Here is a 12,710-nt window from a genome sequence, read left to right as displayed (position 1 = left end):
GAATTATTCTGCAGTATGTTCACAAGGTCAGTAGTGGAAGGAACTTTTGGCTGTGAACTAAAAAAGAATGTGGAATAAAGCTGAGGCTGAGAGAACATAAATAAATGTGGACTTGTACAGCATATTAATGCTTCCTGTAACATGCTCTTGAAGAGGTTGTCAGAGCCCAGCATTATAAAACAATGAAGTGACCCATAGGTCAGCTTGTAGGAGGCGTTCTGATTGGCTCTTAAGGAAAGAAAATTGGGTTTAGAGCTCCATCCAAGCACATTTACTGATGGAAGTTCACACTAGCTTCCTGTGGAGAGCTGCTCACGTCTGGTCACATTTCTCACATTACTATGCATCTGCATGTTCTCAACACAGTTCACACACACACACACACACACACACACACACAAATATGTATACTCTATTTCCTCAGCTCAACCGGATTTAGTGCACTGAAGCATTTTCACAGTACTAACACCGTTATAATTCCAGCCTGTGTAAAATTCCAGACAGCTGGCAAACGCCGGAAACATCTCAACACCAGACAGCAGGCTGACATATGAACACACATACACATCTTTCTGCCATATCACTGCATATCAGACACTCATCAAAATCAGTTTGCTGGGCTGCCTTGAGCTTTTGCTTGTATCTTATAGTACAAAATGTGAGGTACACATTATAAAGTGTATACTATACATAAACAGTACTATATACATACTGTAGATACAGTTCAATCACTACACATATGCATACAGTATAAAATTCATTTATATATTAGGGCTACCTATTGAATGCAATTAACATTTTTCAGATGAATTAAATATTGATGCTAAATGTTATTTCAGACTTTCGGTTTAAATACATTGAGTTATTCTTTTAAGCATATGCAACCAAAAGTTTGCCACCAGCCTGCAGCAGTCCTTTGGTACTAAATTCTGCCATACAAAGACTGCAAATCACTTTGCTTGTGTTAAAATTCTTTGGATTTCATTTATAAAAGAAGGTCTTTTCTCCATTTTTTATGAATTTTTATTTTTGTTTTTCAATGGGTTTGTTATGTGTGTGTATTGAAAAGCATTTAATAGCATTTAATCAACATTTATTAGCATTTTATATTAATTAGATATTGTTCCATTTATTTACATTTAACAAAATTTAAATTTAACATTTATTTAATGCAGTGAACACTTTACAATAAAATGGTTTTGTAGAAGTTCCAATAAAGGGAAGGAAGTGGGAAGTCCAGGTAAGATAACTTTTAATGGTCTTTAGCTTGACAGCAGCACATGCACTTTTAGCTTCACAGCACAATACACTTCAGCTTCACTATTAAATACACTTCAGCTTCACTACTACGGGTTCTTGGTTCCCATCTCTCTCTCCCTCACTGGTGTTCTCAGCAGCCTTTTCAAACCCATCTCCATCTTCACTGTAACGAGACACAGGTGTTACGTATCATTAATCACCAGGTGATGGCCCTTACCGCTTCCTCTATCCCCAGTGACAGACACATGACCACGTCCCGCTCCACAGGTTTATTTCTGTATAGTGTGATTTGTCCCGTAAAGATTAGTAAATATTTGTCAGAAAAGTCGGAACACCAGCATGTTTTTCCGTGTTCAGTACGTGTACAAAACAAACCCATTGACAAACTCCCATTTCTAATCAAATAATGGTTAAAAACATTTGTTAAGTCCAAATTGGACTTTGCAGTTTTTGGTAGCAGAATTTAGTACCCAAGGGCTAGTGGCTCAATTTTGTTACTGTACATATTATTTTGTTTTCTTTGCTTACAAGAATAACTGAATGCATTAAAGCTGAAAGTCTGGATTATTATTATTATCTTATTATCAATGTGTTCACATCCCTTTTACAGTTTAAACAATAGTGCATACTGTTATATGTGGTATTAATATTGTTTTTTTATAGTTTACAGACTGTACACATTATACAAATTTGTAAAACAACTTCCATATATCAATTTGGACCTTCTCTACTATGATACATGAGTAATCTATTATTTCAACACCCATACCCCCATACATACATAATTGTAGAAATAATGTCTCTCATATGCCTAAGCTTGATTACTTTAGTCTCAATAGATTCTTCATTGTCTTTTAGCTGCATGGTGCTCTGTGATGTTATCTTGATGATGGATCCCTGGTCTCCACCCTTACAAAAAACACACTCCTCCTTCGCCTCTCACTGCCTCTCTTTCCCTGTCCAATCCCCTCCTCTGCAACCACTGTCCTCCTTCAGTTTCTCTCTCTCTCTCTCTCTCTCTCTCTCTCTCTCTCTCTCTCTGTCTGTCTTTCTCTGAGACTGCTTTTGTATTCTCTCTTTCCATGTTGTGTGCTTCTCTGTTTGAAAGCTTTGGTCACAGCAAACATGCTGCTAAATTAACTCTAAAATAGAAGCTAAAATAGAATCTGATCAGTGCAGTAGCGGGATGCAGGTGTCCATGGGTGTATATTCCTTGGAGGACGCTCTGAGAGAAGCACCTAGCTATTGGATATTTAAGACCTTGCAGTGCTCTACAACTCAAGTGAAAGTCTCCATGCCTGCAGGATACAAAAGAATCAGTCTTTAAGAAACAGTTGTTTACTTGTCCACTGCATAAAAGAGTCTCAGTAGATTTCATTTTAATGTTGTTATGTAGCTCACGTGCACATTTTTTTCAGGTCTGTATTAGTCGCACATCAATTGCATAGACCTAGAACTAGGGTTGCCACCCATACTGTAAAATAAAAATTTAAGATGAAACGATGCGCCCCATATTGAATAATTTTGTCCCGTATTTTTAAGCCACAATTGAAATGTTCAAGGGGACCAACCCCACTGATTTTGCTTTGTTTACAACTCTCATCCACATTGTAACGTGACTTTTCTCTCACTAAACGCTCTTTAGTGCTGCATACTTTGAGAAAACGATGACATTAGGATATGTAAAACTGAGTTTTCAGCCGAAAACATAGTGTGGATGTGGCCTATACATCTACAATATTATCTACAGTTAGATTTATTAAATATATTAATTGGTGGAAGAATTGTTTATTATGAATACTATTATAATTTGTATTATTGGTATAAATTTAGATTGGGACAATGGTGTCTTTTATCATATTGCTGTTGCCATTTTATAAAAGCAATAAGCCAGTCGAGGAGTGTGTTACATTGATTTTACCATTCTACCATGGTCAAATCTCGAATGCTTGGCCTCTCATGGCATATTACTTTATTTCAACCTTTATTTTAAGTGTCTTTCCTTGGATATTGTAGCTTGTGTATGTTCTACATATGTTATGATGTATGTTTCTACCTGTTCACACCTTCCCTCTCTCTCCATGTGGTCAGTCAAGGTGCAGAGGAGTAACCGGCCATTGCCATGGGAATCCGGAACTAACAACAACAGCAACTTCCTTCCCTACCAACACTATAACACCTACCACCCCGACCAGTCCCGCAGCCAGACCAAACAGAAAACCTCTCCAAACAACCCCCGTAATGTTCCTACCCTTTTTTCTTCATCTTTTTCCTATTGTATCCCTCCTTGTCTCGCTTTAAAGGCGAAGTGTGTATTTCTTGGGATGTTAAAAATAATAAGCAGAGACAACTATAAGTTGACATTCATCGGTTAAAAAATTTAAACCGGTGCATTCAAACCATTGGTTTGATTTAATATCCCTACTGTCCCGACGCAGCTCAACCAATTCCATGAGTTCTGGGTAGGACAATGTGTTTGTGAGGGGATTGTTTGGGAAACAAGTAACCAGTCATTAAATTTGCAGTTACGTTTGGTGATGCTACCCTAACAAAAACGTTCTGTGGTGATCCTATTAGTGATGTTATCAGATGGAAATACCATGGTACTTTGATAAATACTGTACTGTACTTTTTTCAGTAGTGAGGCAGAAAGTACACACTTCAACTTTAATATCACCTACTGTATAAACAGATTTATTCCATTATTTTATAGGTTTCTGCTTTGTAACATGAACATGTCATTGACATTGCTGAATAATTGTTTCGCTTTAATTTAAAAACAAATCTCAAGATCTATTTTTGTGACTGTTGGCATAGTGAGAATAATGTTCCCAGTGATATAAAGTTATCTTAATTATCTGTCCATCTGTCAAAATCGGCATCACTTACTGTATGCCATCAATTGTTATAGCATCTCGTTTGTGCTATATTTTATTTGGCTTTTTTGTTTTGAATTGTATTTTATTTTATCTTGATTGAGGAAAACAGAGCAAAACTAATTTGTTCTCTGGCTCTTTCTTTGTCCCTAAACTATACTGTGGCTTAAGACCAATGTTCTTCCTTTCTCTGTCTCTGCTTTTCTATTCCCTGGTATTATCTATCCATTTTTCTCTATCTGTGGGCGTAGCTGAGCTCTCTGCTGCCAGAGGCATGAGAACATTACTGATGCTGAACAAAGCCAGACAAGCACTGAGCCATTCAGGCAATGGCAGTCTGTGTGGTTTGTGTTTCTTGTTGTGCAAAAAAAACACTGTAAATCCATAGGACGCCATTGTGGTGGGGGTGTTTATGAGATAGTGATATGAACATAATCCTTGTTTCGGATGCTCTGTTGATATTCCAATCATGTGACTAAATCATTTCTCAATGCAATAATAGATTTTCTTTATTGTCATTCAGTGAATTCTGGGACATGTAGTCATGCTTTTCCTAATTTTAAAAACAGGCCTTACAGAGGATGCTTCAGTTATATGGAGTCATTGCTATAAATTATGCCTCTACTGATTTTCTTTGCTTGCATTTCAAGGGCGCTGCAAGAGTTGTTAGATATGGCCTGCACTTAAAGGGGCGTTCACACGAACAGCAATTTCCAGACCCAAAGCAACCGGAAATCATTCATTTTCAATTAGAATCAGCGATTTGAGGCAACATCAACATTTGCATGCACTTTAAAAGTTCGATATCAGTCGGTCATGTAAATGGTTTTAGTCAAACTGAAATCATACCAGTCTGATTTTTGCAAAGTCGGACTAACAGACCTTAAAGAAATATTCCAAGTCCAATACAAGTTAAGCTCAATCGATAGCATTTGTGGCATAATATTGATAACCACAAAAATACATTTTGACTTGTCCATAATTTTCTTTAAAAAAGTAAAAATCCGTGTTACAGTGAGGCATTCACAATGGAAGTGAACGGGGGACAATTTTTGAACGTTAAAATACTCACTTCAAAAGTTTTGCCACAAGACATAAACAATATGCATGTAAACATGATTTTAGTGTGATAAAAATCACTTACTAACCTTTTCTGTGTAAAGTTATACCACAGAAAATATAGAATATAGAATTTCTGAGTAAAGTTATACCAATTTTACAACTTTGTTGTCATGACAATGTAATGTCAACAAACCCTAAAACCCTAAATTGACTGTAAAAATGACAATTTAAACAACTCCACTGCTCAAAAATTACATGAGTTTTAACAGAAGAATGAGAGTAAGTGCTTTTATAAAATTATAAGCTTTACATTTCTGCCTTTAAACCCTCAAAAAATTGGCCACATTCACTTCTGTAAGTGCCTCACTGTAACCTAGATTTTTGCTTTTTTTAAAGAAAAGGAGGGATGAGTCGAAAATAACTTTTTTGGTATTCAACATTATGCTACAAATGCTGTTGACTGAGCTTAATTTGTATTGAACCCGAAATATTCCTTTAATAACGCGATTTTACCTCTGTTTCGTCCAGCATGCATGCATGTTAATCAGACCATAAAGGCCTGTCCACACCACAACTTTAACGTTAACGACACAGAGGAAAGATATCATTGGGATCACATTCAGAGCAGTTTTTTTTCCTGCTGATGAATGATAAAAACATTGACAGCCAATAAAAATCAATCCAGCTTTAAAGGGCTCGGGCCGCAACATGCACTCATCTTCAAAATAACACTTTCCAGCACCGGACCGCCACTTATTATAACAGAAGCAAACTAAATGGAAACTCCTGCTCAAGAACTGGCAATGTTTTTTTCTGCATTTTTCTTCAGTATTAACAGAGATGTATAAAATTACCTCAGGTATCCAGTGCTAATGTCAACAACATTGTCTTGTCTCTTTTGAAGTTGTTTGCATCTGTTTTTCTTTTGGTTTCTTTGCAAAACTGTAGCAGTAGCAGTTCATCTACATCCATTTTCTTGACTGTGAACATAACTGCAGCACGCGCTTAGAATAAGCAGAACGTTATCTGTTGTCTGTTGGTGTGGACGCTAATGTAGTTATCATTACAGTTATCGTTAAAGTTAGCTTTTTTGGTATGAGCGAGCCTTAACTGGCCTCGGCATTGTGCACATTCATTCTCTGAAAGGTGTATACATGTATACTTGGACAGGCAGATGAAGATTGTAGCTCGACTTTCAAAAAAAGCTGACTGATCATTGTGACAAATTGCGTGAATAATTTTTGCTGAACACTTACCCGGTTTGCTGAACACTTACCCTGTCTTTCATCAGTTGTAAAAAAAAAAATAAAAAAAATAAAAAAAAGATTGTCCCACTCCAAACTCATGCAATTGGTTGATCCACTATGGTTGTGTCGGTCCAGTCGGGATGCTCAAACAAACAAAGCAATGTTGTGATAGTGGGACAGGGCCAGTTTACTCTTTTCAGGGAAATTGACATGCGAATGGCTTACTTATGGTTGTCTATCCACATTAAGATGGTATAGAAGTTATTTTAACAATGAAAAAAATATGCATTTCACTTCAAAGTCATCTTTTATCTTCTCCATTTAGAATGATCAGAAAGATGCCGTAGGCAATTTATTGGACCAGTCACTGTACTATCAACAATACCTTTTAGTCACATGTTCTTTATTTATTCCTCTAAAATCCTACCCTGGATTATATATTTTCCTCTTGGTTATGGGAGTTCAGATGCTTTTTTTCCATCTTTCAAAGATGTGTCCTTTATACGCGTGAAAGAGCAAAGCTCCCCAAGAGTTATATTACTTAAGCCTTTGTCATCAGGGGGCGTGAGACACAGAGGACCCAAGAGCAGAGGTAACAGAGTTCAATCGGATTTATTAATCTAACAGAAAAAGTTATTTTCAAAACAAAATCAAGCCCAGGAACTTTCTCCCCTGGGCAGAGAATGGAGGAATCCTCCTCCACAGGGATAGGGCTTCTGAACCGGTGAAGGCGGCGGCCAACGAGAGGGTAACCACACCTCTACAGAAAGGCACACAAGCAAGTTCCAACTATACAAAAGATTACAGTTAATATGACAGCAAACACTACCTTCACATTTCACAGTACCAACACAACAATGATCCAGACATTGGACATGACACACGAGGGGATTTAAATAAGCGGAACAAACAAGAGGGAGGTGTCGCTCACAGCTGAAGGTTGTAATGATCAGCGTCCCCATGGAATCAATCAGTGTTCCCATGGAAACGCTGATTCAGCACGGCAGGGGCACCTGAAACACATAAGGGCAAAATGTAAACACCCTTTGACAAAAACAGACAGAGAATGATGATGCCACGGTCCTCATCAGGCGAAACACGACCTGTCCGGTTGACAGGACCATGACATCACCGGAGACCGTACAGCGGCAACTCGCGCACTGCAATAACCCACTGCAGGTGATCACACAAAGGGGAACACAAAACACAGAGGCAGGCCGATACTGCCATGGTCCCATCAGGCAGAACCCCAGCCTGACAACCGTGACAGTGCCCCCCTCGAAGGGACACCTCCTGGCATCCCAATTGGAACATCAAACAAAAGAAAAAAGACAAACACCACAAACACTTAACAAAGAACAAGAAACATCAAAGAAAGGGAGGGAAGGGAAACCCGGGAGGGAGTTTAAGGTAAGGGGAGGGGTCAGGCAGCCTAGGGGGAGGCCTCAGGGCAGAGGCAACACAGGACTGGGCAGTGGCCGCTGGGCAGTGGACAGAAGGGAGCAGGGGGCAGAGCCATGGACCACTCAGACGTGGGTGCTGATAGCGGCAGGGGAATGGCCTTCGAGGCCGTGAGCACTGGCAGCTGCAACTGAGGAACGGCCTCCGAGACCGTGAGGTCTGGTAGTGACAGGGGAACAGCTTCCATGGCTGTGAGAACTGGCAGTGACAGGGGAACAGCTTCCGTAGCTGTGAGAACTGGCAGTGACAGGGGAGCAGCCTCCATGGCTGTGAGACCTGGCAGTGACAAGGGAACAGCCTCTGTGGCTTTGAGCACAGGCAGTGACAGGGGAACAGCCCTCGTGGCTGTGAACACAGGCAGTGACAGGGGAACAACCTCTGAGGTCGTGGGCACTGGCAGTGGCAGGGGAACAGCCTTCATGGCTGTAAACACAAGCAGGGACAGGGGAACTACCTCCATGGTCATGGCCACTGGCAGTGGTAGGGGAACAGCCTTCATGGCTGTGAACACAGACAGGGACAGGGAAACCACCTCCGTGGTCAGGGGCACTGGCAGGAACAGGGGAACAGTCTCAGTGGCTGTGAGCACTGGCAGTGACAAGGGAACGGCCTTCGTGGCCGGGAGCGCTGACAGTGACTGGGGAACGTCCTCCATGACCGGGAGCGCTGGCAGCGACTGGGGAACAGCCTCTGTTGCCGGGAGTGCTGGCAGTGACTGGGGAACAACCTCCATGGCCGGGAGTGCTGGCAGCGACTGGGGAACGGCCTCCATGGTCGGGGGCATTCCCCAGTCGCTGCCAGCGCCCCCGGCCATAGAGGCCGTTCCCCAGTCGCTGCCAGCACTCCCGGCCATGGAGGTTGTTCCCAGCGACTGGGGAATGGCCTCCGTGGCTGGGGGTGCCTGGGGAATAGGAGCCCTTCTCCTCCTTCGGGTGGCCGGGAGCACTTCTGTGAGAGTGGCCGTCATGACCGAGGACGCTGGCACCACGAGGCTTCAGGCACTGGCTCTGGGATGGCCGAGGCTTCAGGCACCATCTCTGGGATGGACGAGGCTACAGGCACTGGCTCTGGGGTGGCTGAGGCTTCAGGCACCATCGCTGGGATGGACTAGGTTTTAGGCACTGGCTCTGGGATGGACGAGGCTTCAGGCACTGGCTCTGGGATGGCCGAGGCTTCAGGCACCGGCTCTGGGACGGACGAGGCTTTAGGCACTGGATCTGGGATGGACGAGGCTTTGGGAACAAGCTTGTTGACCATGGCAGGCATGAGTGCTGGCTCGTTGACAGTGGCAGGTGTGGGTACTGGCTTGTTGGCCATGGCAGGCATGGACGCTGGCTCGTTTGCCGTGGCAGGCGCAGGTGCTGGCTTATTGGTCGTGGCAGGCGTGGGCACTGGCTGCAACAGGGAAATGGCCCTCGTGGTCGTGGACATAGGCAGCGGCAGGGAAACGGCCTCAGTGACCATGGGTGCAGACAACAGCAGGGGAACGGTCCTCGTGACCGTGGACATAGGCAGTGGCAGGGAAACGGCCTCAATGACAGTGGGCGCTGACAGCAGCAGGGAAATGGCCTCCATGGCTGCGGAAGCTGACAGCGGCAGAGAAACTGGTGTCTGGCTCCTCCTCCTCCCCCGGGTGGTGATCAGTTCACCACACTGCAGCACAACTGGGTTGAACACTCGATAGAGCTCTGCGCCGAAATCCAGGAACAAGGCGCAACAAGGGCATTCGTTGTCCCACATGGCAGTTCCCCACTCAGCAACCTCTCCAGTGAGGTGCAGGATGGTGTTAGACACCTTCATCTTCTCAGTCGGGAAAGCAGAGGGCTGCAAAGTGAAGAACAGAGCACATTGGGACATAAAGGCGAGACAGTATCCCTTACTTGAGAATGGAGCCAGAGGGAGGATGTGCGTCGCTGGGAGCCAAGGGGCGTGGGGAGCCGACGAAGCCAATGGGGGTGTGTCCTGAGGTGAGCCGGGACCAGAAAGTTGGGCAAAGCTGTTGAACCGCCGCGTTGAGTTCCACAAGCTGCGATGCCATCTTCTCCAAAACGCAGCTTGAAGTGGAAATCTCTTCCTGGTGTTGCCTCAGCAGGGCTTCTCGCTGCGAGAGGGTGGAGCTAAGAGATGAATCCTCCACTTGGTCTTTGTGTTGTTGGATCATTTTGAGCAGAGGTAACAGAGTTCAATCGGATTTATTAATCAAACAGAAATATTCTTTTCAAAACAAATTCAAGCCCAGGAAATTTTTCCCCCCGAGACGCGGGCAGAGAACCAAGGAATTCTCCTCCACAGGGATAGGGCTTCTGAACCAGCGAAGGCGGCGGCCAACGAAAGGGTAACCATACCTCTACAGACAGGCACACAAGTAAGCTCCAACTATACAAAAGAGCACAGTTAACATGACAGCAAACACTACCTTCACGTTTGACAGTACCAACACAACAATGATCCGAACATCGGACATGACACACAAGGGGATTTAAATAAGAGGAACAAACAAGAGGCAGGTGTCGCTCACAACCGAAGGTTGTAATGATCAGCGTTCCCATGGAAACAATCAGGGTTCCCATGGAAAGCTGATTCAGCATGCCAGCGGCACCTGAAACACATAAGCAAAATGTAAACACGCTTTGACAAAAATAGACAGAGAACAATGATGCCACGGTCCTCATCAGGTGAAACTCACAACCTGGCAAGGTGCCAGGAACATGACATCACCAGAGGGTGCACAATGGCAACTCGCGCACTGCGATAGCCCACCACCAGACCCGTGCGCCCACACAAAGCATGAACACGAAACAGACAGGGGACGATGATGTCATGGTCATCATCAGACAAAACCCAACCTGACCGATTGACAGGACCATGACATCACCGGAGAGCGCACGGCGGTAACATGTGCACGGCGGTCCCAAACAACCGGACCCGTGTGCTCACACAAAGGGGGAACACAAAACACAGAGGCAGGCCAATACTGCCATGGTCCCATCAGGCAGAACCTCAACCTGACAAGGTGACCGGACCGTGACATTTGTTTTATTTTGCTTTATAGACAAATTAGCCAGCATTTGCTGAACAATAACTCGTTAATTTCAGGTTTAAGATGAGCTCATCCTATACAATATACAAGTGGACCAGAAGGCCTCATTATTATAGCTCTTATGGCTTTACCTGGTTGAGCAATTTATAAAAAAGAAAAAATAATTAAAGCCATTGCAGAATCTACTTCCATGAGCCAAGAGCAAATAAATGTTTCAAACAAAAACACAAAACAGGCTGTAATCTGTTCTAATCCTGATGTGGTCCAAACATCACTACTGTCCCTACCAAAAAAAAAAAAAAAAAGCACAATTTATGAATAGTGATGTTCTACCAATTGGATTTTAATTTTTTGTGAGTGCTAAAAGTTGACCCAAAATGCTAAATCACAGTGTGTTCTATGTGTTCTAAACCCGTACAACTTTCTTTCCTCCATGAAACACAAAAGGAGATGTCAGGCAGAATTGATCTCAGTCACTTTCACTTTCATTGTACCTTTTCCCATACAATGAAATTGAATTGTGACTGAGACATTCTGCCTAGAATCTCCTTTTGTGTTCCACTGAAGAAAGGAAGTCATGCAAGTTTGGAACAATATAAGGTTGAGTAAATGATGACAGAATTTTCCTTTTTGGGTGAACTATCCTTTTAAGGAATTGGCTTTGAAGTGCTCTATCTGATAAGTAGGACAGTTATTTGGTTCTTAGCCGTTGCTCTGTGATAAGAAAAGGCTTTTAGGCACTGGGAGTATTTTTAGAAGTGTGCTTTGATGAAGACTTCGATTCACACGATGTCAAACATGAAAGCACAGACTGCTGTGTGCATTTTCTCGACTGGTGACTGGTGACTCTCATTACCAACACCTGTTGTAAATAATGATATTATGTACAACATACAGCAGAGTTCATAAGTCTGATTCCACATTACAAATGTGGGACTCAAAATGAAATTTTAACCTTGAAGTTTTAGGATTTTGAAAAGGTTAAAACAAAGAAACTCGAGTGCATGCTATCATTAAAGCAAACAGACATACCATATACTTGGAAATGTTGATATTAATGTACCTTTTTCAACTTTTCACTCAAGTTAGTATGCTGATAATATAAATTAAAAAATAAGAATTTATAAGCATTTTCACAAGTGGACTTTTAAACCCTACCCTAATGTGAAATGAGTCTTTTATAGTTTTGTTTAAAATGTTCCTCTGTTTCTCAAACAGCTCTGGGTTCATCATTCTCTCCCACCTCCATGAGTGCCTACAGTCTGAGCTCACTCAACATGAACACACTGCCGCGCACCATGTATCCCACTAGCCCCCGAGGCACCATGATGAGACGTAAACTGAAGAAGAAAGACTACAAGAGCTCAAGTACGTTTTATGCATTCGCAAAGAATTTCTCATATCTAAGGGTGTGTACATTTTGCTATTTGTCATATAAAAAGTTACAGAAAACTGACTCTGCAAAATGTATCCATATTACTTCTGTTAAAGCAATAGTACAACCAAAAATAAAAATTCTGTCATTATTTACTCACCATCATGCCATAACAAACCTGTATGCACTAATTTTTACTGTGGAGCACAAAAGTAGAATTTTTCAGAGAATCTTTGCTTGTCTTTTTCCATACAACAACAGTTCAGAGTGGCCATGTAGTCAAAAAGGGAAAAAAACACTGTAAAATGCACCATACAAATAGTCCATATGACTCAGATACCTATTCCAAGACAATGAAGACTTACGATAGCTTTGTGTAAGTAACAGAG

General features: G+C 42.4%; 1 protein-coding gene across 2 annotated transcripts in view; it reads left to right on the top strand.

Annotated features, from left to right (window-relative positions):
* LOC127436945 (glutamate receptor-interacting protein 1-like) overlaps positions 1-12,710 on the top strand; it is a 217,975-nt gene that overhangs the window by 148,548 nt on the left and 56,717 nt on the right. For both annotated transcript variants that reach the window (XM_051691489.1, XM_051691488.1), the window contains exons 10-11: positions 3,352-3,498; positions 12,165-12,314. In XM_051691489.1, coding sequence (XP_051547449.1) covers positions 3,352-3,498; positions 12,165-12,314 — 297 coding nt within the window. The remainder of the gene's footprint in view (positions 1-3,351; positions 3,499-12,164; positions 12,315-12,710) is intronic.

The sequence above is a fragment of the Myxocyprinus asiaticus genome, chromosome 47, assembly GCF_019703515.2.
Source record: "Myxocyprinus asiaticus isolate MX2 ecotype Aquarium Trade chromosome 47, UBuf_Myxa_2, whole genome shotgun sequence".
Lineage (NCBI taxonomy): Eukaryota > Metazoa > Chordata > Actinopteri > Cypriniformes > Catostomidae > Myxocyprinus > Myxocyprinus asiaticus.
Note: the sequence above shows the minus strand (reverse complement) of the source record. Positions and strands in the feature narration are given on the sequence as shown.